The following is a 23,847-nucleotide window of genomic DNA, read 5'->3' on the forward strand; positions in this document are numbered from 1 at the left end:
ACACCCCACATATGAAAGACCACACATCTTAAAAGAGCTTGGAAAATATTAGTTGACTTGGTTTAATGAGGTTTAACGTATAAAGCTTGAGAGGAACATGTACTTATTAACAGGGGCTGGGATGGTCCTTACGGGTGTCCTTGCCTGAGAATTCCATTTGCTTGGCACACGGTGTTGGTGCACAGGTGGATTTGGGCGCATTCCTATCTGTCTTTTGAGACTATCTTCAGAGGCTCCAGTGAATGGACTTAGAATGAAAAAGCGAGTGGCCCTTTAAAATGATGCCAGAAGAGTCAGTACCATTACCTAAAACTATGTCGCAAAGCTCTGACTGATGAATACTAATACATTTAACCCCTTCTTACCTAATCCTATTCATATGGGAATTCTGCTGTCCTCTGTCGTCATGGTTTTTTGCATGTTCTTTGCTACCATTTTCCTCCCCAGGACCTTGCAGGTCACCCAAGGGAAGAGGTGCTGACACAGACTGGGCTGTCCACGCAGGGGCTGCAGGAGAGGTGCGGAGTGGAGCCTGCCAAAGTCTTTCTTCTGAGGTTGCTGCCCAAGGAGGAGGCGAGGCACATAGGTTCCTGCTGTACTTTGCCTCCTAGTAATTCATTCTGCTCTTCCTGCACTTTGCATTTGCTCTGTTCTCTGGTGCTCCCTGACAGCCCTCCCCGCCCGCCTCTCTCATCTTTGATGTAGTCACCATGGACAAAAAGCTCTCAAAATGAAAGAACAAGTTGTAGGCTCAGAATGTTTGCCCCCGAGGAAAACGCATGTTTGCACAAAATCCTGTCTGACAGTTTCCATTTAAACTAAGAAGTTGGGAGCCCAGCAGGCCCTAGGAAATATGAAAATTGCCACTTTGTTGGGCTGCATGATGATGGCAGCTTGGGGTGGAACTCTGTCTGCCATGAGGGATCTGAGTTTTTCAGATGAAAATCACCGGCTGGCTGTAGGCATGGCTGCTGCTGCCGTGAGCACACTCAAAGGTGTGTGGCTCTGGAGCCTGTTTGTCTGTCCCTCAAGGTCTCCTCTTTGTTTTTCTGAAATGTGATGAAATGGAACGTGACTTTAAAAATAGATATTTTCTGGAGATGGCCTGGCTGGGATCTCTGGCCTCAGCAGCCTTACTTCTGCCCCATGAGTCTCTTATCTCATCTCAGCTGATGGGACATTGGCAAGGGCAGCTTGTATTTTTTTTCCTTTTTATTCTTAGTAGTCTTTCCAAATATATTCCTTTTGATCACTTCTTTCTTTCCACACAGGCTACAGATTCAATAGAATCTCTTAACCATGTTAGCTTTTTTCTCCTTAATATTAATTTTATTTTCTGACTACCCAAGCAATAGTGCTTATTTAAAAAATAAAAGAAAGAAAAAGTTTCAAAAACTACAGATGATAGCAAGCCAGTGTTCCCCTGAAGTGTCTGCTGGGGGCTTGAGGCTGGGAAAGAAGGCACAGTGGGCTCAGACAGTGTTCATCCGGAGGGGGAGGCCTGCAGCTGCTAAGTGGACCCAGGACAGATGGCAGAGAGGACTGAGGACTCAGGCAGCTCAGGAGCAGTTACAGGCACAGGGCTGGGAGGTGGGCGCATCTGGTCATTTACTTCCTAGCTGAATGATCTTAGGTTAGTTCCTTGATCTTGGAGAACCTCAGGGTTCTCGTCTGTAAAATGGGGCTTACAGCAATACGTTTGTCCAGGGTGCTGACGTTTTAAGTGAGATAGCGTATGTGGGTGATGTCTGTATTGGAAGGGGCTGCACAGAGCATGGGTAAATGGTTGCAACTGTCTTAGTTTGCTAAGGCTGCCATACAGAGTATCACAGACCAGGAGGCTTAAACAACAGACATGGATTGTCTCACAGTTCTAGAGGCTGGAAGTCCAAGGTCAAGGCGTCAGATGGGCAGGTTTCTTCTGAAGCTTCTTTCCTTAGCTTGCAGATGGCCATGTTCTCCATGCAGTTCTTCATGCAGTTGTCCTTCTGTGCATGTCTGTGTCCTGATCTCTTGTTATAAGGATGCCAATCATTTTGGATTAGCCCACCCTCATGGCCTCATTTTAACTTCTTTACATCTTTAAAGACTTTATCTTCCAATACAGTCATATGTTGAGGAACTGCAGAAGGGGTTAGGGCTTCAACATATGGATTTTGGGGGAATACACTTCAGCCCATAAGAGCAACATTACTGGCAGGGTGCGGTGGCTCATGCCTGTAATCCCAGCACTTTGGGAGGCTGAAGCAAGCAGATCACTTGAAGTCACTTGAGGGAGTTCAAGACCAGACTGACCAACATAGTGAAACCCCGTCTCTACTAAAATTACAAAAAGTTATCCAGGCCTGGTGGCGTGTGCCTGTAATCCCAGCTACTCGGGAGGTTGAGGCGAACCTGGGAAGTGGAGGTTGCAGTGAGCTGAGATCTAGCCTGGGTGACAGAGCGAGACTCCGTCTCAAAAAAAAAAAAAGGCAACATTACTACTCTTACACTGTTCTCTAGTGACGACGGTGCCCATTTCTGGCTGAGGGTCAGTGGCAGGGTTCAGGAAGCTCAGAGGGCAGGAAGCTCAGAGGGCAGGATGCCCAGGGTGCATGTGCAGACCCTGGTGGTATTCCCCAACTGAGCCACTCATCAGAGACTCTGAGCAGCGTCTTAAAAGCCTGGAATGCTGGAGGTGCTGATTCTTGGGGGTAGGAAGGGGTCCTGAGACATTTTTAGTTTTTATTTTTATTTTTTCCAGCATTTTTAAAGAGCAGCTTGGATGATTCTGATGAACAGCCAGACTGGGAGCCATTGGCCAGAAGCCCTGTTGACCAACTGCCCCTCCCTGTGGCTCTCACAGCCCGCACAGGGTGTCCAGGTGCTTGTTTTGGGGGGACCTTTCTTTACCTGGGGATTCCAGCGCTCTTGCCTTCACTGAAGGTCACTTCCTTCATCTGCTTCCTCCTCTCATCGTGCTCATCAGAGTTGTCGGCTTGTTTCACTCCTGGCACTGGCATCAGCTTGCTGTGTGACCTGGCTCAGTCAGGCCCCCTCTGAACACCTGTAGGATGTCAGGGCTGGACAGTAGAGGGGATGCCTCTTAAACTATGAGAGGGCTGAAGTCTGACTAGAAAATGCAGATTCAACTCTTACTCTTCACACTTTCACTAAGCATTTGCCTTGCTCAGCGGGTAGGGAGAGCAGAGCAGGCATAGTGGTGCAGGCTGGAGGGTCCCAGTCCATTGAGATGAGACTGCCTGCAGAGCTCGCTGCAAATGGCCAGAGGGTCAGGAGCTGCAGGAGGCTGAAATCTTTGGGGGCTGGCACACTTTGATTCCATTTGCTGTACTCCGGAGTCATGGATATGGATTTTGGTTTTTTTCTCTTTGCACAAGATAGCGAATGAAATATTTTCCCTTGTTACTCAAGATCAACTTTTCTGAGGGTTACCCATGTGTGAAAGATAATCTACATCCTTTTGTGCATTTGAAATGCTTCTGTGATCTCCTCTTCCATTTTCTGTGGTTGACTTGGGGCAATTTGAAGGCGTTGTGTGTCCAGATTTTGCTTGGAGTGTTTTAGGGGGAGCTCTTGTTTCTGCATTTAAACAAAGAGTAGCATGGGCCTGTTTTCTGAGCACAGGTAGCTAAGAATGGGCTTGTGCTCAACTGAAGGCCCATGTGAGCACTTGAATGTACTGAGATGACAGGTGTGGAATGGGTCATGATGAAAGCTTTGCTGTGGGGTTTTAGGGTGAAGAATGCTTGTGCTGTTTTATCTTTATTTGCGGGGGGATAGGAGGTGACAGCCTGAGTGTATTAGTACCCAAAGTCTTATTTAAAAGCTCCTCATTCCTGCTCTGGGTATGACAAAGGTGAACGTTGGATACCTCAGTGGATGTCTGCAGGTGAGTGTGTGCAGCGTCCTTTCTGTAAAACATTGTAAAGAGTCCTAGCAGTTTCAGGAATGGACTTCTGAAGGCCACTGTTTCCAAAATCCACACCAAGTACTGTGAAAATGAGGGTGGACCCTCCTGGACGGTGTTTCTTTATCGGAGAGGAAGCATGTTTGGAACATCTGAGGGCCCATCTTGGATTGGAGGATCATCTGCTTCAGGCAGGGCCTCCCAGAGAGCCTCTGATAGCCAAACTCTAAGGCTTTCTCTTTCTCGGGGCCTCAAAAGAAGTCGATGGAAAAAAGATAATTGCCCTTTTATTTTTCCCCGAGCGCTCTTTGAATCACAGTCATTTAAAAGATGTCAGAGACACAGATTAGATTGCAGAGTTTAATTCCAATCAGTAATTAATTACAGGAAGCCTGCTAAGCGCCGACCACTGTGAACCATGTCTCTGGAGGTGGACCGGCCTGTAGAAACCATGCGCTCCAGGGATGAGGTACTCTTGCCTGACTTGCCCAAGGCAGAAGTTGCTAATCCATTGTGGGTCCTTTCCCAGTGAGCTGAGGTATGGCTTTAGGCACAGTACTCAGGCAGGGGGTGCGATGCATGGCTGCTCTTTCAAGATGCACCTTATGCCTTTTCTGGTCTTATCCAAGTCCTTCAATTCTCAGATGGAGAAACAGGGCCAATCAGTTGCTTACTTAGTTGACTCCATGCATAGCATCTTTGACCTCCAAATGACCAGATCAGATGTTTCTTTGCTTCCGAGTCCTCCCTGGCATTTGGTGTGGCAGACCAGCCCCTCCAGGCTCCCTCCACCCCATTGCCTTCTAGGATGCATCATTCTCTTGCTCCTCCTACCCCTGCTCCGAGTGATCTTTCTGTGTCTCTTCCAGAAACTCATTTTTTTCTCCTGTCTTCACAGGAAGTATTTCCCCAGATTCTGAACTGTATACACTTAGAACAATGTTACTTCAGGCTGGGTGTGGTGGCTTGTGCCTGTAATCCCTGAACTTTGGGAGGCTGAGGTGGGTGGATCCCCTGAGGTCAGGAGTTTGAGACCAGCCTGGCCTACATGACAAAACACTGTCTCTCCTAAAAATACAAAAAATTAGCTGCTCCTGGTGGCAGGCACCTGTAATCTCAGTTACTTGAGAGGCTGAGTCAGGAGAATAGCTTGAACCCAGAAGGCAGAGGTTGCAGTGAGCTGAGATTGCACCACTGCATTCAAGCCTGGGCAACAGAGGGAGACTCCTTCTCAAAGGAAAAAAAAAGAACAATGTTACTTCATAGTCACTGTTGAGGAGGTCCATAGATCCAGGCCTCTCCTCTGTTTTTTCTTTTTCTTTCCCAGTGACATTGTTCAAATTGTGTCTTATGTTTTTTTCTAACCCAAGGGCTTCCCATTACCAATGAGTGACTCTGGGCTTGTCACTCACATCCTGCAGGCTCAATGGTGTGACTCTGGAGTGGACTGTGTTAACCTGAAACTTTCTCCGTGGTGCCACATTCCAGTTTCTGAGTGTCAGCAGGCTGTCTTCACAAGGATTTTCTTTCGTGCATTTCACCTGATGGATTTCAATGATCTCATTCCTCTTTCTTCAATCCTCTGCCTTTGTTAACTGTGTTACCTTCTAGGATGCCCCAACCACAAACCTCAGCACCATCCTCCATTCTTCCCTACCCGTGATCTTGGGCCCTCTCCCCACCCATACCCCATGACCAGTAGTTAAGGACGGCTCTTGTGGGAACATCCTAACTGTTCTCTCTACTTCCAGGCTCTCCCTGCTTCCATCCTTCCAGTTCCCAGTTGCTGGAGACAGGTTCCCGAAGCTCATACCTGCTTGCTGATTCCTGTGTTCAAAAACCCTGGGCATTCTTGAACTCCAAGGCGCAGAAGCTGGAGCTTTCACCCATAGTAATGAAAGTCAGAGTAGAAATTGTGTGAAACTAGGTGAGATGTGGTCCACCCTGAGGGCCCAGAGATTTTGGACACCTCTAATGGAGAGAAATGGAGGTGAAGCTCTTGGGTGTTTTTTTTTTTTTTTTTTGACACATTGTTTCACTGGAATGCACCCAGGCTGGAGTGTAGTGGCGTGATCTCCTGATCTTGGCTCACTGCAATCTCTGCATCCCAGGTTCTCGTGCCTCACCCTCCTGAGTAGCTGGGATTACAGGTGTGTACCACCACACCTGGCTGATTTTTTTTTTTTTTTTTTTTTTTTAAATAGGAGGTTTCACCATGTTGGCCAGGCTGGTCTCCAACTCCAGGCCTCAAGTGATCCACCTGCCTCAGCCTCCCAGAATGCTGGGGTTACAGGCATGAGCCACTGCACCTGGACTTCTTGCTTTTTAATTCCTTTTCCTTTTGTATGCATGTTTGTTGTTTTTGTTGTTTGTGTTTTGAATAAGAGTAGAAGGAAGGAGTTTCTGGAAGAGAAGAGGTTGACAGTAGAGAGTAGAGAGAAGCATGAAGGAAGACTGGGAAAGATTTGCAGTGGAGTTGGGGACGGAGATAGACCTGAGCCTCCTGAGGAGGCGAAAAATGGATCATTTATTAGCACTTCCTTTATAGTTACGAAGCACTTTCAGCATCCAGTACTTCATTTGCTCTGCAGAACAGCCTGTGAAATACTGACTATATAAAGACTTTTAGCCTCAGTGTACAAATGACACAAGGCTCAGAAAAAGTATTTGCTCCTGGTCACTGATTAGGAGGTGGCCAAAGCAGAGGGAGCCCATGTCCATCCAGCTCCTGATCCTGTGTCCTTTCCACAGTATGGGGTCGCTTTGTGCCTCCCACCCTATGCCAGGGGTCTTGACGAGTTGAAACTCAGCAGGAACATTGTGGTGGGCAAGGGGTTCTCCATGACCTCAGAGCCCTAGTTGCTGCTACTACAGACCCAGGCTGAGTTGCCTTGGTGGTCAGTGATTCTCAAGGCAGCCCACAAAGTAGATGAGGAGGGAAGTGTAGATGGCATTGAAGAAAGAGGGGGCAGAAACAGCACCCGTTTGCTGATGTCTTAGATAAGACCTTTCCTTTGTAGTTGCCCTCTTTGGCCTCTGTGGACAGAGTGTCCCTGACCTGTGAAGCCTGGGATGCCATGTCCTTGCCTAATGCCCAGTTCATGCCATGAGACTTGGGCAGTTCCCAGAGCCATCATTTTCTCTGGCTGATGACTCAGCTTACGTTGAACTGAGATTAATGGAACATGCCATTGTGGGATGGTGTGGCACTAAGGGACAGTGGGGGAGGGACACCTTTACAGTTCTTTTGCGTTTAGTCTAAGCATCAGAATCATAAACAGCTTTCTGAAACTCCATTGGCCCACTCCGTTTCCTGCTGCCTTCTAAAGACCCAGGATGGAGATACTTATCTAGCTTATTTCAGAGGCAGTACTGGTCTCTTCTGAGGGGATCAGAGAAGTCCATAGCCAGAGGAGTGACAAGACCAGAGAGGTTGAAGCCAGGACCAGAGGACAAGGCTGGCAGCTGAGCTGTGACAGAGGTGACTGGAACCCTTCTTTCTCATGCTTCCCTTTTTTCCTTCTGTTGGAAAGATGGCCTTGGCCACAGTGCTGAATGCTGGCCACGAGATAGCACGCCTGCTTGGAGAAGAGCTACTGACCTGCCAGTAGTGATTACTAGGTACCTCCTAGTAATCACTAGTTGTTGATTACTGAGTGTTGACACTGGGCGAGGGGTGCCTGCTTGCATCTTTTCTATCCAGTGGGACAAGGAACTAGTGAGTATCACTTTTTCTGATCTTGTCAGAAAGGAGGAGGTCTGGTCAGGAGTTCAAGACTAGCCTGACCAACATGGCGAAATCCCATCTCTACTAAAATACAAAAATTAGCCAGGCGCAGAGGCACATGCCTGTAACCCCAGCTACTCAGGAGGCTGAGGCAGGAGAATCACTTGAACCTGGGAGATGAAGGTTGCAGTGAGCTGAAATCATGCACTCCAGCCTGGGTGACAGAACGAGACCCTGTCTCAAAAAACAAAAAACAACAACAAAAAAGGAGGTCTAGGGTTAGTGGATGAGAGTCCTGCTTGAGTTGGGACCCTCTGCTTACTAGCTTTGTGGCCTTGGGCAAGTTACTTGGCTTCTCTGAGCCTACATTTCATCTAGAAGGTGAGTTGATAGTGGCCCATCTTGTAGGATTGCTAGGAGAATTAAATGAAATAATCCATACAAATAGTGCCTTTCCTGTAACAAGTGCTCAATAAACGTTACCTGATGTGAGTAGAGTGTACTGGTACATTCAACAAAAACATGAGCTGTGACATGTAGGATGCCTAGTAGACATTGAAGGCTCTCCCTAATGCTTTGCCTCATTTCCGTCAGCCTCCTTGATAACTGGGGAAGTTCAGGGGGTAGGTGGAGTGCAGATTCAGCTTGATCAGGAGTCGGGAGGATTGTGTCTCTCTCTTACTTTCACCATTAAGCAACATGGACATATCTGAGCACCTCTCTGAGCCCTGACCACATGCAGTTGTGTTCAGTTTGTTTGTTTGTTTATTTATTTTTATTTATTTTTTGAGATGGAGTCTCGTTCTGTTGCCCACGTTGGAGTGCAGTGGTGCAATCTCGGCTCACTGCAACCTCCACCTCCTGGGTTCAAGCAGTTCTCCTGCCCCAGCCTCCCAAGTAGCTGGGATTACAGGCATGCACCACCATGCCCGGCTAATTTTTGTATTTTTAGTAGAGGTGGAGTTTTACCATGTTGACCAGGCTGGTCCTGAAACCCTGACCTCAGGTGATCCGCCCGCCTTGGCCTCCCAGAGTGCTAGGATTACAGGCGTGAGCCACTGCACCCGGCTGTGTTCAGTTTCTTTACTTGTGTGGTCGACTCTCCCACCTCACTACTACCCACTTCTCCTCTGTCTTCTTGGTTGATTTCTCTTCCCATCCTTTAGCCCCTGGATGCTCAGGTTCATTCCTTGGACCTCTCCACTGCCCTTCCTGTCCGTACTTCTTCCTTGGGTGATTTTATCAAGACCCATCACTTGAAATACTAAGCATATGCTGACAATTCTCAGATTATATCTCTAGTCATGACCTTGTCACTGAACTTGAGGCCTGTACATCCATCTGCCTTCCTGACGCCTCCCTTGTGTGTCTGTAGGCACCTCACGTGTAACCAGGCCCGGCGGGAACTCGTGATTCCCCAACTCCCTCCCCATCCGTTCCTCTTGCAGGCCTCCCCCTTTCAGCAAGGACCAACTTCATTCTTCCAGTTTCCAGGCCAAGAATCCTGGAGTCATCCTTGACTTTTCTTTCTTACCGATTCCACATTGGGCCTGTGAGCAGATCCTTTCAGCTCTGCTCCAAGCCAAATGTGGAGTAGGAAAGAAAGAAAAGCTCCACAATATCCCTCAAATCCAGCTACTTGTCACCAACACCATTCTTGTCACCCTGGTCCAAGCCCCCAGCATTGCTCCCCTGGACTTGTGAGTTTGCTGTCTGAGTTGTTTCTATGCTTCCCTGCTTATGGACAACATTCAACAAAGCATCTAATGAGCCTAGGTAGATGTAAGTCAGATCATGGCTGTCCTCTACTCAGAATCTTCCAGAGGTTTCCCATCTCACTCTGAGTAAAGCCCTGCTTCCTCTCTGTGGCCCATAAGGTCCTGCCTGGAGCTGTCCCGTTGCCCCTCTGACCTCATCTGTATCTTCCTGCAGGTCCCTCCACCCGCAGCAGACAGGTCTCCCCGCATGGGGTGGCCCCAGGGCCTTTGCACTTGCTATTCCTTCCTCTAGCACTCCACACTTTCTCTAGGTCTCTGGGGAAAGATGACCTGCCCAGAGAGACCCCTGCCACCACTGTACAGTAGCCACGTCTCCTCTCCACCCCCACCACCTACCATTTAACTCTTGCCACATTTTTCTTCATAGCACTTACTACCCAATACAGTTTATGTTTGTTTATTTCTCCCCCACCCCTGTCACCCTGTTCATGTGAGCTCCATGAGGGCAGGGATTTGTCCATCTTGCTTCCTGCTGCATCCCAGTACTTCACCCAGCATTCACCCAGCGTTTGGCGAATGAATGGGCCTTGTGTTTCCGGGGACAGACATGCCTACCAATGAGTAGCATCTTTTACAGGGCACTGACTGATGTCTGTGTGTGGGTGGTGGGAGCCAGGACTGGATGAGTGGAGGTGCAAGCCTGGTGTGATTCCAGGCACACCGTGAGCATTCTGGTTTGTTCTTTGTGAACCAGAGAACCGGAAATCACAAGGCATACTGGGGATGGCTTGAAATTGCCATGGCCACGTGGAATGGTGGGAGGGGAGAGGAAGCCTCCTTATCCACAGGCATAGATAGGGCTGTATTCAGGTATTGAGAGGCGACACTCATGGCTGGCATGAGGGGGAGGCATTAGCTCTTGAGGGAGATGGTTATGGGAGGTACACAGAGTACTCAGTGCAGAGCTTCTATGAGCAAAACATTCCAGAAGTCAAGGGAAGGCTGGGTGACTGTCCTCCAGGTCCCGTCCATAGCATCTGCCGTCTGCGTACACTGCAGAGGCCACCCTATGCCCTGCCTTCCTTAAGAGCCTGCGAGAGGATAACAGTAACGAGAGCTGGTGTTTGTGGATTGCTTGCTGTGTGCCTGGCTCTGTTCTAAGGGCTTTCCCTCTCTTTGCTCATTCTGTTCTCATCACCTATTATTCTTCCTATGTTTATAAATGAGGAGATACACAGAAAGTAGAAGCAACTTATTTGAGGTCACACAACTGGCGAGTGGCAGGCCTGAGCCAGCTGGTCCGACGCAGAGCCTGCCTTGGTACAGTTGCCCTGAGAGGGTGGAGGGCAGTGTACTCTGCAAGGTATGCGCTCCATCCAGTGTGGGAGGGAGGCAGCCTCTTCTCCATTTACTGACTGGTGGAAACTGAGTGCCGGGCCAGAGCAGGAGGGAGCCGGGGGTGCCTGGTGCATTTCAGAGAGCTGCTTCCTGCTTGTCTGACTTCTGGGGCTTATTGGAAGTTTATTCCAGGGCAGACATGGCCCCCGGGGGATGTCCGGCTGGAGCATAATGGAGGCTTGGCTGCCCCTTGGGTGCCTGTGCTGCTCAGATTTCGTGTCTGGGTTTGGTGTGGCATGTGCTGTCAGGGTGGTGGGGCAGAGGTGCTGCGACCGGCCCTGCTCCGCTCCTTCAGCTGTGCTCCTTGCCTTGCGGGTGCTGTCAGGCTTGGCTATGTTCATTGTCCCCCCTCCACCCACACCTTCCAGGGCATAGCACGATGGCCCCGTCGTCCTCCTGCCGAGTTCATCAGACCCTCTTTGGGCCTCCTCCTGTGCCTTTTTGGTGCAGAACTGTCTCAGCCTGGCTAGGAGTGACAGCAGGGAGCAGGGCTTGGTTTTGGTGATGGAAAGCAAGAACTGAGAGGTGTTCCCACCTGGTGTCAGGTTTGATGGTCTTAGGTCTCCCCACTGCTTTCCCTCCCTACCTGCTTCCATCCCCAGCCTGCAGCCAGGCAGCTCTGAAGGGAGGCAGAACAAAGAGGGTGGCTTTCATCAGACACAGGCTTTGTGCTCATCCCAAAGCCTCCAGGAGCCTTTGCTTTGCTGATGAGGACAAGCAGGCTATCCGACTGTGGACTCTTTTCATCCCTCGAAATTTAACAAACTTCCATCTTTCCTTCATGTGCCAGTTTTTTTTTTTTTTTTTTTTTTTTAAATCCCTGTCACTTGTCACTTAAAAGAGGAAAAAAAAAAAGTACAGAAAAAGACCAAAACCAGTCCAGTAGTTAGCGAGTGAGGGGTCTTGCATGGTACTGAATGATTAATTCTGGGTGCACATGTTTTGTTTTCCCTCTTTTCATATTTTTGCCTTGGGGCATTTTGGGTGGGGAAGGGAGGGGAGTCACAGATGGCAAAATTGATGTGAGAGTTTTCTCAGGTTCAGGCAATTTAGTTCATTATTTTATAAATGGCCTCAAAAGTCCAGTGGGAAGGGATTAGGGAATGCGTTAAGGAATAGACACAAAAGCCAGGTGCAGTGGCGCAAACCTTAATCCCAGCACTTTGGGAGGCTGAGGTGAGCAGATTGCTTGAGCCCAGAAGTTCAAGACCAGCCTGGGCAACAAAGAGAGACCCTGTCTCTATTTATTTTAAAATATAGAATTGAAGAAAAAAAAAAAGAATGGACAGAGAGCTCAGCAAGCATCATCTTCCTTCCTGCCACTCCACACAGATCTCACTGCATACCTGAGGTTAAATCTCCAATTGTCTGGGCAATGCCCCCTCCCCTTTACCTTTTTTTTTCTCTATTTTCCTTCCTTCCTTCCCTCCCTCCCTCCCTCCCTCTTTCTGAAAAAAAATATGGGGTCAGCTGCTGTGGTGGCTCATGCCTATAATTCCAACATTTTGGGGTGGATCAGTTGAGGGAGGGAGTTCGAGACCAGCCTGGCCAACATGGTGAAACCCCGTCTCTACTAAAAAATACAAAATAGCCAGGCATGGTGGTGTGTGCCTGTAGTCCAGCTACTCAGGAGGCTGAGGCTCGAGAATAGCTTGAACCTGGGAGGTAGAGGTTACAGTGAGCTGAGATTGCGCCACTCCACTCCAGCCTGGGCGACACAGCGAGACTCTGTTTAAAAAAAAAAAAAAAAAAAAGATGGGTTCTTGCTATATTGCCCAGGGTGGTCTTGAACTCCTGACCTAAGTGATCCTTCTGCTTCAGCCTCCCACAGTGCTGGGATTACAGGCAGAGAGCCACCTCACCTGGCCACCTTTACCTTTTAAAGATGGATGAGCAGTTCTTATAATGACCAGAAACGGGGAATCCACATCATTACTCTAATTTTTTTTTTTTGTAGCACAGTGATGCTGCTTGTTCTAAAACTTGGTGGAGAATACTGTAGCATTATCTCAGTTGAGGAAAACAAATATTAAATCTTAACTTACAAACCGAGAGTGGGGTTTTCCCACCCTTGGGTGGCGTATAAGACACATGAGCAGGACTTCCTTGATGACATGCCAGTGTCTGTGGCTGCTCCATTCCAGGGCCATGGTCACCCTATACCTCCCTGAAATACTGGGCCTTGTCTGCTTCCAAGTTTGGGTTTCAGTGTCTGTAGCCTTGGGCCATGCTTTTAAAGGGTAGGAGGCTGAGCCCCTAGGGAGGGCTAGGGCTGCCCTGAATGTAGTTTTTGTTTTTTGTTTTTCTGCCACCTTTCTTCCCACCTGAGAACTGAGCATGGTTCTGTAAGCGGGCTTCCTAGTAGCCCACTAGTAGGATCTGAGCTCTCTGTTCCCCCAGCATCCCAGGAGGTCTTTAAAACAGAGAAGGTGGGCTCTGCCAAAGGTGATAGCACTCCGCAACTTTCACGCTGTCACCTCCTTCCTCATCTCTGCAGTTCACAGAATTGAGTGGCTCTCGAGTGCAGGCTTGCCCACACCCTGCGACTTCCCTCTGCAGCCAGCACAGGCATGGGTATGGAATGGGGTCTATGAAGCCACAGCTCCTTCTTCTCTTTCTTCCCACTTGGGTGGAAGTGGCTCAGCTCAGAATGCCTGTTGAGTGCTGTCTTGGTGTGGGGAGGTAGGCAGGGAGGAGATGAGCCCATTCCCAGGGAATAGAGGCTGGGAAGCCTTGGCCCAAGCCAGCCCTGCTCTGAGACTTCTTACCCTTCCAGAGAAATCGGTTCTGCCTCTTGTCTCCTGCAAGCCAATCTGGCTTCTCATGTGCTTATCCAAGGCCACCACCTTCCAGGGCCAGCTCCAGGCCCCTGCCTCCATGAAGTCCTCTCTGACTGCTCTTCCCTGTGGAGCCAGGCAGCAGTATTGTGTGTAGCATTTGAGAGCACAGGCGCTGGGGTAGACTGCCTGGGTTTGTATCCTGTTTGCACTCTTAGTAGCCCTAGCACGACCTTAAGCAAATTAATTTTTCTAACTCTTAGTTTCTTCCTCTGTGAAATGGGACTAATGACAACCTCTGGGTTGTTATGGAAATTAATGGAGGCAATACATGCAAAGTACTTAGCACAGTCACAGCACTTAGTAGTGCTTAGTACCTATTAGCTGCTATTATTTTTCTTGAGAGTGCCATATACAGTGCAGCGGTTTGCTTGTGGATTGTGTGACTTGTCACTCTAGTACAGCTTTCTATGTAGGTAATTGAGGAATTGAATAGCAGAATTGGAAGGACCCTCTGCAGGTCTGGACTGACCATAATAACAGCAGCTAACACTTAAGAGTACCAGCTATTTGAGGTGCTGTTTCAATCACTTTTCACAAACAGGCAGAATATCCCTTATCTGAAATCCTTGGAACCAGAAGTGTTTTTGGGTCTTGGATTTCTCCAGATTTTGGAATATTTTCATATACATAATGAGATATCTTGGGAGTGGGACCCAAGTCTAGATGGGAAATGTATTCGCGTTTCATATACACCTTATATACACATAGCGTGAAGATAATTTTGTTTTTCCTTTGAGGAAGCAGAATAAACTGTATCGTGTGCCTGCATTTTGACTGGCCCATCACATGAGGTCAGGTGTGGAATTTTCTGCAGTGGTGTCATGTTAGTACTCAAAAAGTTTCAGATTTTGGAGATTTTTGGATTTCAGATTTTTGGATTAGGGATACTCAGCCTGCATTAAATCAGTTTATCCTCAAACAGCTCTAAGAGATAAGCACTTCTATCATCCCATTTTACTGATAAGTATGTGGAAGCACAGAGAGGCAGAGTGACTTCCCTAATGGCACACAGCTAATAAGGGGCTGGGCTGGGAGCTGACTCCAGGCAGGTTGGCCCCAGCTGTGTTGCAGTCATTACTGTTTGGCTCAGAGAGAAGGGCCTTCTTCTGAAGGTTACTCACAGCAGATGAGTAGCCTCCAGGCTCTTGAGCCCCTGGCTTGCCATTCTTTCTCCCGAACCTGGCTCAGTGCCATGCTAGGCTGGGGGCACGTGTTAGAAACCTGGCTGACACATGCGAGTCCGGGAGCGATTGGGCACCTTTGGTCATTCTGCTGTAGGCTGTGGTTCCTCAGTGTGAACTGGAGGAGGGTGGCAGGATGTGGCAGGTGCCCTGAAAGTGACTGTCCTCCTGGGGCCCAGGCAGCACTTCCTGCTCTGTCTTCAGGGACCCCAGAGTCCAGAGAGTAGCAGCTTGCTTTCTCCCTCCCCTTTCCCTGGGGATTGAGGTAGGGGGTGCTGGCCTCCCCGTGACCATGAGCTGTCAGCTCTCTGCCTTTCTGCCTGGGCCCTTCTGGAGGACAGGGAGAACTCTGTGTGCTGGTTCAAGGCTGGAACAAGTTCCTTCAGCCACTGTGGGCTTCACGAAGAGGAAGCGTGAGTCACCAGGGCCTTTACAAGCTCCAGGTGAATGGAAGGGGTGTGTTGGGGGTGCGCTTCCATCTCTCTTGGGCCCCATGGGCTGTGGGAGGGGGCCTGGGAGGGCTGGCGCATTCCATTATTGTTCGGGTGATTTTTACTGGAAGTTCTTTTGAAGTGGTCTTTGTGACCCAATGGCGCTGAGTCACAGGGTAAACAGAATTAGCAGGGGCCGGGCTCTTGGAAAGGACACAGACAGTGCCTGTGGGCCAATCCCAGAGGGTCACCAGGCTGGCTTCCTCCCAGTGGCTTTCTTCCACCTCTCCCAGGGTTTTGGCTGCAGCTTCCATGTGCATCCCACCTGTGGACTCCAGCTCTGGGCCAGTGTGTAGAGCATGTGCCCTAGGGGCTTGTGAGAAATGCGTTCTGAAACCCCACCCTTGTCTGCTGAATAAGCGCTTACTTTGCCCAGATAGTTCCTTTGATAGTAAAGAATCTCCTTATATCATGCTCTGGTCCACATGTCCACATCTAAACTTGGCCTCAAGCTCCGCTTTTCTGGAAATGTTTCCACATCATCCAACTCTCCCTGGGTCTCATCAGCACCTCTGCACGGTACTTGGTAGCTTGCATGAGTTTGTGGTGGGTGCCCTCCTCTCGTGTGTGTGTGTGTGCGCGCATGTGCGCACGTGCGTGTGTACACACACACACACAACAGGAGGCTGATCCTACAGTTCCCCTTAGCCCTGGGCACTCTGCGAGGTAGAGAATGTCCCTCCACACTGTTTCTCCTTCCACAGCAGCCCATCCTAGGTTTCAGAGCAGGTTGGGTGGAGGTGCCTTCAGGAGAACCTGGGGAAATTGTCTCCTCCTGGATTGGGCTGTGGCAGAAGATGAGGAGCACCAAAGTGTGCTTGGCCTAGATGGGACTCCTGTTGACTCCAAATTTGATGGCGAAACCCCAGAGGTAGATGACGCCGACACCTGCCCCTCAGCCGCATGGAAGCAACTGGCCTTGAAAGGACACTGTGTGACTTTGGAGGATAGTGGCTTCTTTTGCCTTTTCCTGACAGTTCTGATCACACAGGACTTTAGGACAACAATAACCGCAGAGACAAAGCATGACTGAGACAATGTCGTCTTTGGGCCTTTTTTCCCCCTTAATGACGTCCAAGGCTCTGGGAACATTGTAAAAACTGGGTCCTGTCCAATTTTAACCACTCCCCCCACCAGCTCCTAGGAGCCCTGCCAGCTCCCTGGGATGGGGGTGGGAGTGATGCCCAGAGATGCACATAAAGATGTCACGCTGCCCTGGTTAGGCCCCAGAGGCCAGTCAGGGCTGCAGGGACAGGGAAGAGGAACAGAACGGGTCGCTTGGCCCGCAGACTCCCCTAGCCAGGGAGGTAGGTGGGCGGAGAGAAGGAAGGGTGTCTGCCAAGCTTAATTAACAGTGGAAACTCGCCACGGGGGAGGAGAGAGACGATTTGAAGAGGAGGGGCAGTTTACTGGAAGATGGGGCGCTGCCGATGCCAACAGTAAGAAAGAGGGGAGCATTCCAGCAGCGGCATCCGGAGTGCAGGCTGCCAGTGTCGTAAGCCGGGATGGGTTGAGCATAGAGATTTCTGGAGGTGAGAGTGGGGGAATTTATTTATGCCTGCTTTCCTGAGTAGACGTCTTCCAGAAACAATCTACCAACCTGCCAGTGGTTAGCCTTCCTTGCCCCCATAAAGAAAAATTACTGTTTAAAAAATGGCAGTTGAGCCGGGCGCGGTGGCTCACGCCTGTAATCCCAGCACTTTGGGAGGCCGAGGCGGGCGGATCACAAGGTCAGGAGATCGAGACCACGGTGAAACCCCGTCTCTACTAAAAATACAAAAAATTAGCCGGGTGCGGTTGTGGGCGCCTGTAGTCCCAGCTACTCGGGAGGCTGAGGCAGGAGAATGGCGTGAACCCGGGAGGCGGAGCTTGCAGTGAGCCGAGATCGCGCCACTGCACTCCAGCCTGGGCGACAGAGCGAGACTCCGTCTCAAAAAAAAAAAAAAAAAAAAAAAAAAAAAAAGCAGTTGAGTTTAGAAAATAGACATTGTGTTGGGTTCTTTTTCTTTGAAGATATCAATGCATTGCCCAAATTGCATTTGACTTTATTTCACAGATAATGAAGCAATGTGTAAAGTGTGTGACACAGAAAGAGAGATGGGTTAAACAAACGTGTGATGCAGGCCAGATGTGGTGGCTCATGCCTGTAACTCCTAGCACTTTGGGAGGCTGAGGCCTGGTGGATCCCGAGATCAGGAGTTCAAGACCAGTCTGGCCAACATAGCAAAACCCCATCTCTACTAAAAATAGAAGAAATTAGGCGGGCGTGGTGGTGGGCACCTGTGATCCCAGCTACTCAGGAGGCTGGGGCAGGAGAATTGCTTGAACCCAGGAGGTGGAGGTTGCAGTGAGCCGAGATCACGCCATTGTACTCCAAACCGGGCGACAATGCAAGACTCCGTCTCAAAAAAAAAAAAAAAAAAAAAGGGGTGTGATGCTTATTGTTTTGTTGAGACAAAAATGCAGAGATATTGATTGTACAGCAAAACTAATAGTGTGGGTTGGACTTCAAATATGGGAGGTGGAGCATGGGTTATTCATTTTTTAGCAGGATCGTAGAATTTCAAGACTGAACTGGGTTTTCTGGTTTCATCTCCCTTCAGATGTGCAGACTTCCCCATGACATCCATGCCACTTGAGTGCTGGGCCTCCCTCACTCCCTCACCCCCTCACCCCCAGGCTTTTCATACCTGGCAGTGCTGACTGTGGCCATCCAGACCTGTGTGGAGGTGCAGCTTTCTCCAGCATATACCTGCTGCTCCTGGTTTGGCTGCAGGAGGCCATCAAGAACAAATTTAATCCCTTCTGACAGTCGTATTGAGGGACAAGACATCTACCCACTCCCTAGTCATCCTCTTCAGCCCATGCTCAACGCCTTCAGATTCTTCAGAGAGTCTCTGAAAATGTGATAATGAGGCTACTGGTCATTGCCAGTCACGCCTGTCCTAGTGCTTGCTATTACCAAAGTTGCTTTTTGCTTGCTTGTCTCTTTTTTCTCTCCCACTTCATCTCTTTTTCTGATGGACACACCTGCTAGCTCACCTGCCTGCAGTCTGTCTCTCTGCCCTCCTGCATGGTCCTCACCTCCCCAGCAAAGTCTCCCTGCTTTCCCCTCAAGGTCTCTTCTGTCCCCAGGGGCCTCCCACCTACCGTGCATCTCCCTCCCCCTGCTCTCGTTTACCCCCATTTCTTCATTTCTCCTCTTTTCCGTTCAAAGATGCGTGTAGGGTGGCTAGTCAAGAATTGCAGTGGAAGAGTGGTTTTTTTTTTTTTTTTTTTTTTTTTGAGATGGGATCTCACTTCGTTGCCCAGGCTGAAGTGAGTGGCATGATCATGGCCCACTGCAGCCTTGACCTCCCCGGGCTCAGGTGATCCTCCCACCTCAGACTCCCAGGTAGCTGGGACTAGAGGTGACTGCCACCACGCCCAGCTAATTTTTTGTATTTTTTGTAGAGATGGAGTTTCACCATGTTGCCCAGGCTGGTCTCAAACTCCTGAGCTGAAGCAATCTGCCCATCTCTGCCTCCCAAAGCACTGGGATTATAGATGTGAGCCACTGCGCCCGACTGGGAGCTCCTTAAATTTGGTCCCCACATTTCTGGTTGTGGAGCCCAGGATCTCATTAGTTCTTGGCAGCTTTCTGACACAAGAGCCCTAAGGCTTGTTCAAAGCCCTTATTGCAAAAATTCCGTCTCCAACTCACCCACTTGGCCTGGTACATACTGCTCTTCATTGTATAGTTATTTTGGCTCCAAGAACAAAACACTGGATTCGTCCTTGTTTTATTTGACCTGCCATCTCTGTGTGTTATGCTTTGTCCACTCCCAATTTAGTCTCTGAGTCAGTTTGCCCTCCCTTTTAATTTTATGTCATCCATAGTCTTGAGCAAAGCATACCTTCTGTTTCTGTTAATCATGGAAACGTAATTGCTGAAATGGGATGGGAGAGGGACCTTATAAATCATCTGGTTGAACTCCTTCATTTTGCAGACCAGGAAACAGAGTTCCAGAAAACAAAAGCTACTTGCTCAGCACGACCCAGCTATGGGCACCTACATAGAGCTAGGTTCAGAAACTGGGCTTCCTGGTGCTGGGAGGGTAACATCTGGTTTTGAAAATATTTGAATTCAAACCAAACCACAGTGGTTGTGTGTCCACTACCAGGAATTAACATTAAGTGTGAACAAAAAAAAAAGTGCTACCCTCTGACTTTGCTGATGGTATAATTGCTTATCATTTTAGGAGTAACTTTTAATATGGGGGAGATGCTAACTAAATTGTTAAGAACTGAGCTTGAATACAGTTAGAACCTAAGAGCAGAGCAGTCAGAGAAAGAACAGATAGTTCAGTTGTTTAATTTCAGCTCTGTTACCCCCTGCATGGAAGCCAGAATCATATTGATAGAGATCTGTAGGAAACCCTCACATCCCATGTTTACCTGGGGCATGTCACTGCCTTGCTAAACCTTTCCCCAGATGTCCCAACAAGAAGCCAGCTGACTGACTCCAAGTTCCCCTCTGCGCGCCTGCCCAGAGCAGGAGGGGTGTATAAAGTGAGGTGGGAGGCCTGGCAGAAACACCGAAGTCCAGATCTGCTGAGCGTGCCTCCTCTGCTTGGCCCCTGGATGTGTATTTCTAGTGTCTGGTGCATGTGGCTCTCATGGCCTGGCATTGACTGATGATCAACTGGTCTGACAGTGGCTTGGGGTGAAGACGAGTGACCCCTTGGGATTAGTAACACGGTCTCCCCTCTTTCCCCAGGTTCTACCTACAGCGTCCTGTCCACCATGCCTTCAGACTCAGAAAGCAGCAGCTCCCTCAGCAGTGTGGGTGAGTACTGCCTTCTAGGGAGGACACCCGGTAGGCCAGGGGTCTGGGTGGAAGCCGAGACAGCCGGGGTTCATGGGAGAGGAAGCTGGTTCTCCCTTGTCAGATTACTCACAGGATCATCTTCTGTTGATTTCATTTACATTGTCTCCATCAGCAAAAACCCATTTCTGATGTTAGAAGGGAGGTGGGGAGGTGAGTGCTGGGAGGCACATGTTTTGCCATTGTTCACTTTGTCCAGGCACAGGGCTTCTAGGGGAGCCTGTTGTCCCACTATCCCCACCTCCACTCTGCAGGCCTCGTAGTAACTCAGTGGCCACTGCCCAGGAGACTCACCCCTTTTGGAGTTTCCTTGGGGATAGGCATTGCCAGTCCACGCTGAATTGGATATGTTTCTCTGAACATGGGTTTCAGAAAGCCCATAAAATGAGGCCAGCCCTTCTCTGAGTTCACTGAAGTCCAGCAGGAAGGCCGCAGTAGTCTCAGCCTTCCCACACCTCTGTGACCCATTCCCTCTGTTTTAGCACCTCTAGTGGGGTTTCTCATTGCCTGATCTGACCGTGATGGATGCAGACACCTTCAGTGGTGAGTTCCAGCGTATTTGAGCCTGAAGGACTCACAGAAGTCATCTACTCCGACTATTTTCTTTTCACCCTGCAGAGAGATGGGGAAACTGACATTCTGGGAGGGGAAGTCACATGCCTGAGATTCTAGGACTAGTCAGGACGGCTCTTTCGTATGTCAGTTCAAATCCTGAACACCTCCAGTGTGCCAGAGGTGGGCTTGGGCTGTAGTGGCGAATTAGGCAGATGTGGGCCCCACACTCCTGGATGTTAGGGTCTTTTGGTGGGAAACAGTTAAATAAGTAGCTGCAGTAAGGGAAGGCAGTGTGAAGGGAGGGAAGACAGTGACCAGCGGGGGAGTTCCATCTTAGTTTTCTGGGACTGCTATAATGAAGTGCCACAGACCAGGTGGCTTACACAGCAGAAATTGATTGTCTCACAGTTTTGGAGGACAGAAGCCCAAGATCAAAGTGTTAGTGAGGCCACGCGGGCTGAAGGTGCTAGGGAGGGATCTGTCCTGGGCCTCTCTCCTCGCTTCTGGTGGCTTGCTGGTAATCCTTGGTGCTCCTTGGTTTGCCAACATCACACTGATCTCTGCCTTTGTGTTCACATGATACTCTCCCTCCGTGTGTGTCTGTCTCCAAATTTCCCCTTTTAATAAGGATACTGGGCCGGGCGCGGTGTCTCAAGCCTGTAATCCCAGCACTTTGGGAGGCCGAGATGGGCGGATCACGAGGTCAGGAGATTGAGACCATCCTGGCTAACATGGTGAAACCCCGTCTCTACTAAAAAATACAAAAAACTAGCCGGGCGAGGTGGCGGGCGCCTGTAGTCCCAGCTACTCGGGAGGCTGAGGCAGGAGAATGGCGTGAACCTGGGAGGCGGAGCTTGCAGTGAGCTGAGATCCGGCCACTGCACTCCAGCCCGGGCGACAGAGCGAGACTCCGTCTCAAAAAAAAAAAAAAAAAAAAAAAAAAAAAAAAAAAAATAAGGATACTGGTCAGATTGGCCTAGGAGCCTGCCTTACAGGTAGCAAGACCTCATCTTAAATTGATAATCTGTAAAGACTGTTTCACCATCAGCAATAACTGCTGTGCGCCTCTCAGGACTCCCCTTTTAGAATGCAGATGTGCCTCGGAAAGGTAATGCTTTGACCTTTCCAAATAAGGTTCACGTTCACATTTACTGGATTGGGACTTTAGCATCTTTTGGGGGGCCACAATTCCACCCATAAAAACACAGTTCCCCCTATAACCCTCATCCTGTTTAGGACTCAGGGTGGGCCCTTCTGGGACCGCAATTCAAAGCTCCTAACGGTATCCTATTACTTTGTTCTGCCTGCTTTTGGTGCCCGGAGACACATCAATGGAATGATGGGATTGTTGGAATTTGGAAGATAGGACTCACCCTTCAGGAAGTGCATGGAGTGGGACAGTCAGGATCTGTAGATGGGGAAGGTGAGGCTTTTTAAGGTGGACTGGGTAAGCCCTGAGCATACTCCTCTGACCTGTCTGGTTTTTCACCCTTCACCAGTATCTGTCTGACAGATCGCGATCAGCAAACTCATTCCCATCGGCATTTCAAGGGTTAAATCGTTACCTTTCCTAGGCACATGTGCATTCTAAAAGGGAATTCTAGAGATGGGTATTGCCTAACCCATAGCAATTACTGCTGATGGCGGAATTCCTAGCCTGAGTAGGAAGATATTTCTTGGGCAGCTGGACCCCAGCCTACTCTGGAAGAAGCGTCGTGGCCGTGACCCACCAGTTGGTTCTGCACTCACCTGAAGCTGGCTCAGTCCTTGCGATGGAGCCGTCAACAGTATCCCCATGCTCTTCCTGGGCATCACAGGCAGGCAGAGGGCAGGGCTCTGATGTGTTTCTTGGAGCAGGCTGGGTCTGCACTGTCTGTGTCTGGATATTTAATGCTGAAATAAGTGGTTGCATCCCTTCTGGGCAGAGCCTCTTGAGTTCACAGGGAACCGATTTTTGCTTCTCTTGCTTTTCTTCTTGAGGTTGCCATTGTCCTTTGGGTGCAGGCATCAGGGAACACCCACTCATACCAGCTTAACCAATCAGGAAATGTATGAGCTCCCATATGAGGCTGTGCTGAGGTCAGCCAGTACAGGGGGATGCAACTCTGTCCTCCTCTGTGCGTTGTCTTCCCACGGTCTCATGGCGGGGTGTCTGTAGCGGCAGCTCCAGCCATCACATCCAGACCTGACAGTGTCCGGGTCTGCAGTGTCCAGTATGGGCGCCACTAACCACAAGTGGCTACTTAAATTTAAATGAATTAAAATGAAATTTAAATGTCTAGTTTCTCAGGCAGATCCACCACATTCCAAGTGCTCTGTAGCCATCTGCGGTGAGTGGCAGAAGAAGGTGGGGTTTTTATGAGCAAAGGAACCTGTTCCAGAGTCCCTCAGTATGGCCTCCTCTCAGTGACCACAGTTGGCTGCTTGTTCATGCCGAAACCAGTGGCTCACAAAGCCTGGTCCCTGGACCACGGGGACACTCATTAGAGATGCAGGTTTGAGCTTCGTCCCATTCCTGCTGCATCAGAAACTCTGAGGGTTTCTACAGCTTACTAGCCCTCCAGTTTGAGATGGACTGGCCCAACCTCATCTCTGGGAAGAGAACCGGAATGTCTGTACCAGGCTTGCACCAGTCCCTCGGTGCGGAATGCCTGGTGGGGCTGGCCCTGGGAGCACTCCAGCACCTGCCAGGGAGTTCCTGCTGGCTCAGCCACACCTGATGAGACGCAGAATTCTACAAGCACACACTGACTGCCTTGGCAGGAGGGGCCACTGGTAAGGTCACATGGTGATCTTAGGAACCTGAGGAAAGGCAAGAGCAAGATCCTTCTAAAAAAAAAATCACCTCCACTTTCCCATTTACATCTCCCTAAATGGAAATGGCTGGGAAAAGAATGGCAGGTTGTATTCGGCATGAGAGGAAATCGGAGGCTGAAGCCTTGGGCGTGTAGACAGCATTCTCTCAGGCGGTCTGTCCAGTCTCAGATCTCCAGCCTGGCCCTACTCACAACTCACCTTTGCCAACAGCCTTGAGGGCGGCAGGTCTTTGTGCCAAGGCCTCCTCGGGCAGTTTTCATGGGTTTTCATCAGCTAAGCACACACAGCTTCCCTGAGGCCCTCCTCCCCCGCCTCCTGCGCCTGTTGTTGTGACCTGCCCCCG

The 23,847-nt window shown here is 49.6% G+C and overlaps 2 protein-coding genes across 4 annotated transcripts in view; one reads left to right on the plus strand and one right to left on the minus strand.

Moving 5' to 3' along the window:
• DLG5 (discs large MAGUK scaffold protein 5) overlaps nucleotides 1-23,847 on the plus strand; it is a 135,451-nt gene that overhangs the window by 36,433 nt on the left and 75,171 nt on the right. For all 3 annotated transcript variants that reach the window (XM_050803329.1, XM_050803327.1, XM_050803328.1), the window contains exon 2: nucleotides 20,025-20,093. In XM_050803329.1, coding sequence (XP_050659286.1) covers nucleotides 20,025-20,093 — 69 coding nt within the window. The remainder of the gene's footprint in view (nucleotides 1-20,024; nucleotides 20,094-23,847) is intronic.
• LOC126962484 (uncharacterized) lies at nucleotides 21,090-22,664 on the minus strand. The gene is made up of 2 exons (XM_050803587.1): nucleotides 22,437-22,664; nucleotides 21,090-21,304 (listed from the first exon to the last, which is right to left on the minus strand). The coding sequence occupies exons 1-2, from the start codon at nucleotides 22,597-22,599 to the stop codon at nucleotides 21,090-21,092; spliced, it is 378 nt and encodes a 125-aa protein (XP_050659544.1). The 5' UTR covers nucleotides 22,600-22,664.

Source organism: Macaca thibetana, chromosome 9 (genome assembly GCF_024542745.1).
Source record: "Macaca thibetana thibetana isolate TM-01 chromosome 9, ASM2454274v1, whole genome shotgun sequence".
NCBI classification, from domain to species: Eukaryota; Metazoa; Chordata; class Mammalia; order Primates; family Cercopithecidae; genus Macaca; species Macaca thibetana.

Bases quoted from the DNA above. Each gene is read 5' to 3' on its own strand.
- LOC126962484 (XM_050803587.1), bottom strand. From the start codon at position 22,599: ATGCAACCACTTATTTCAGCATTAAATATCCAGACACAGACAGTGCAG. The intron at 21,305-22,436 runs GTGAGTGCAGAA...CCTTATTAAAAG, and splicing joins AAGGACTGAGCCAGCTTCAG to GGGAAATTTGGAGACAGACA.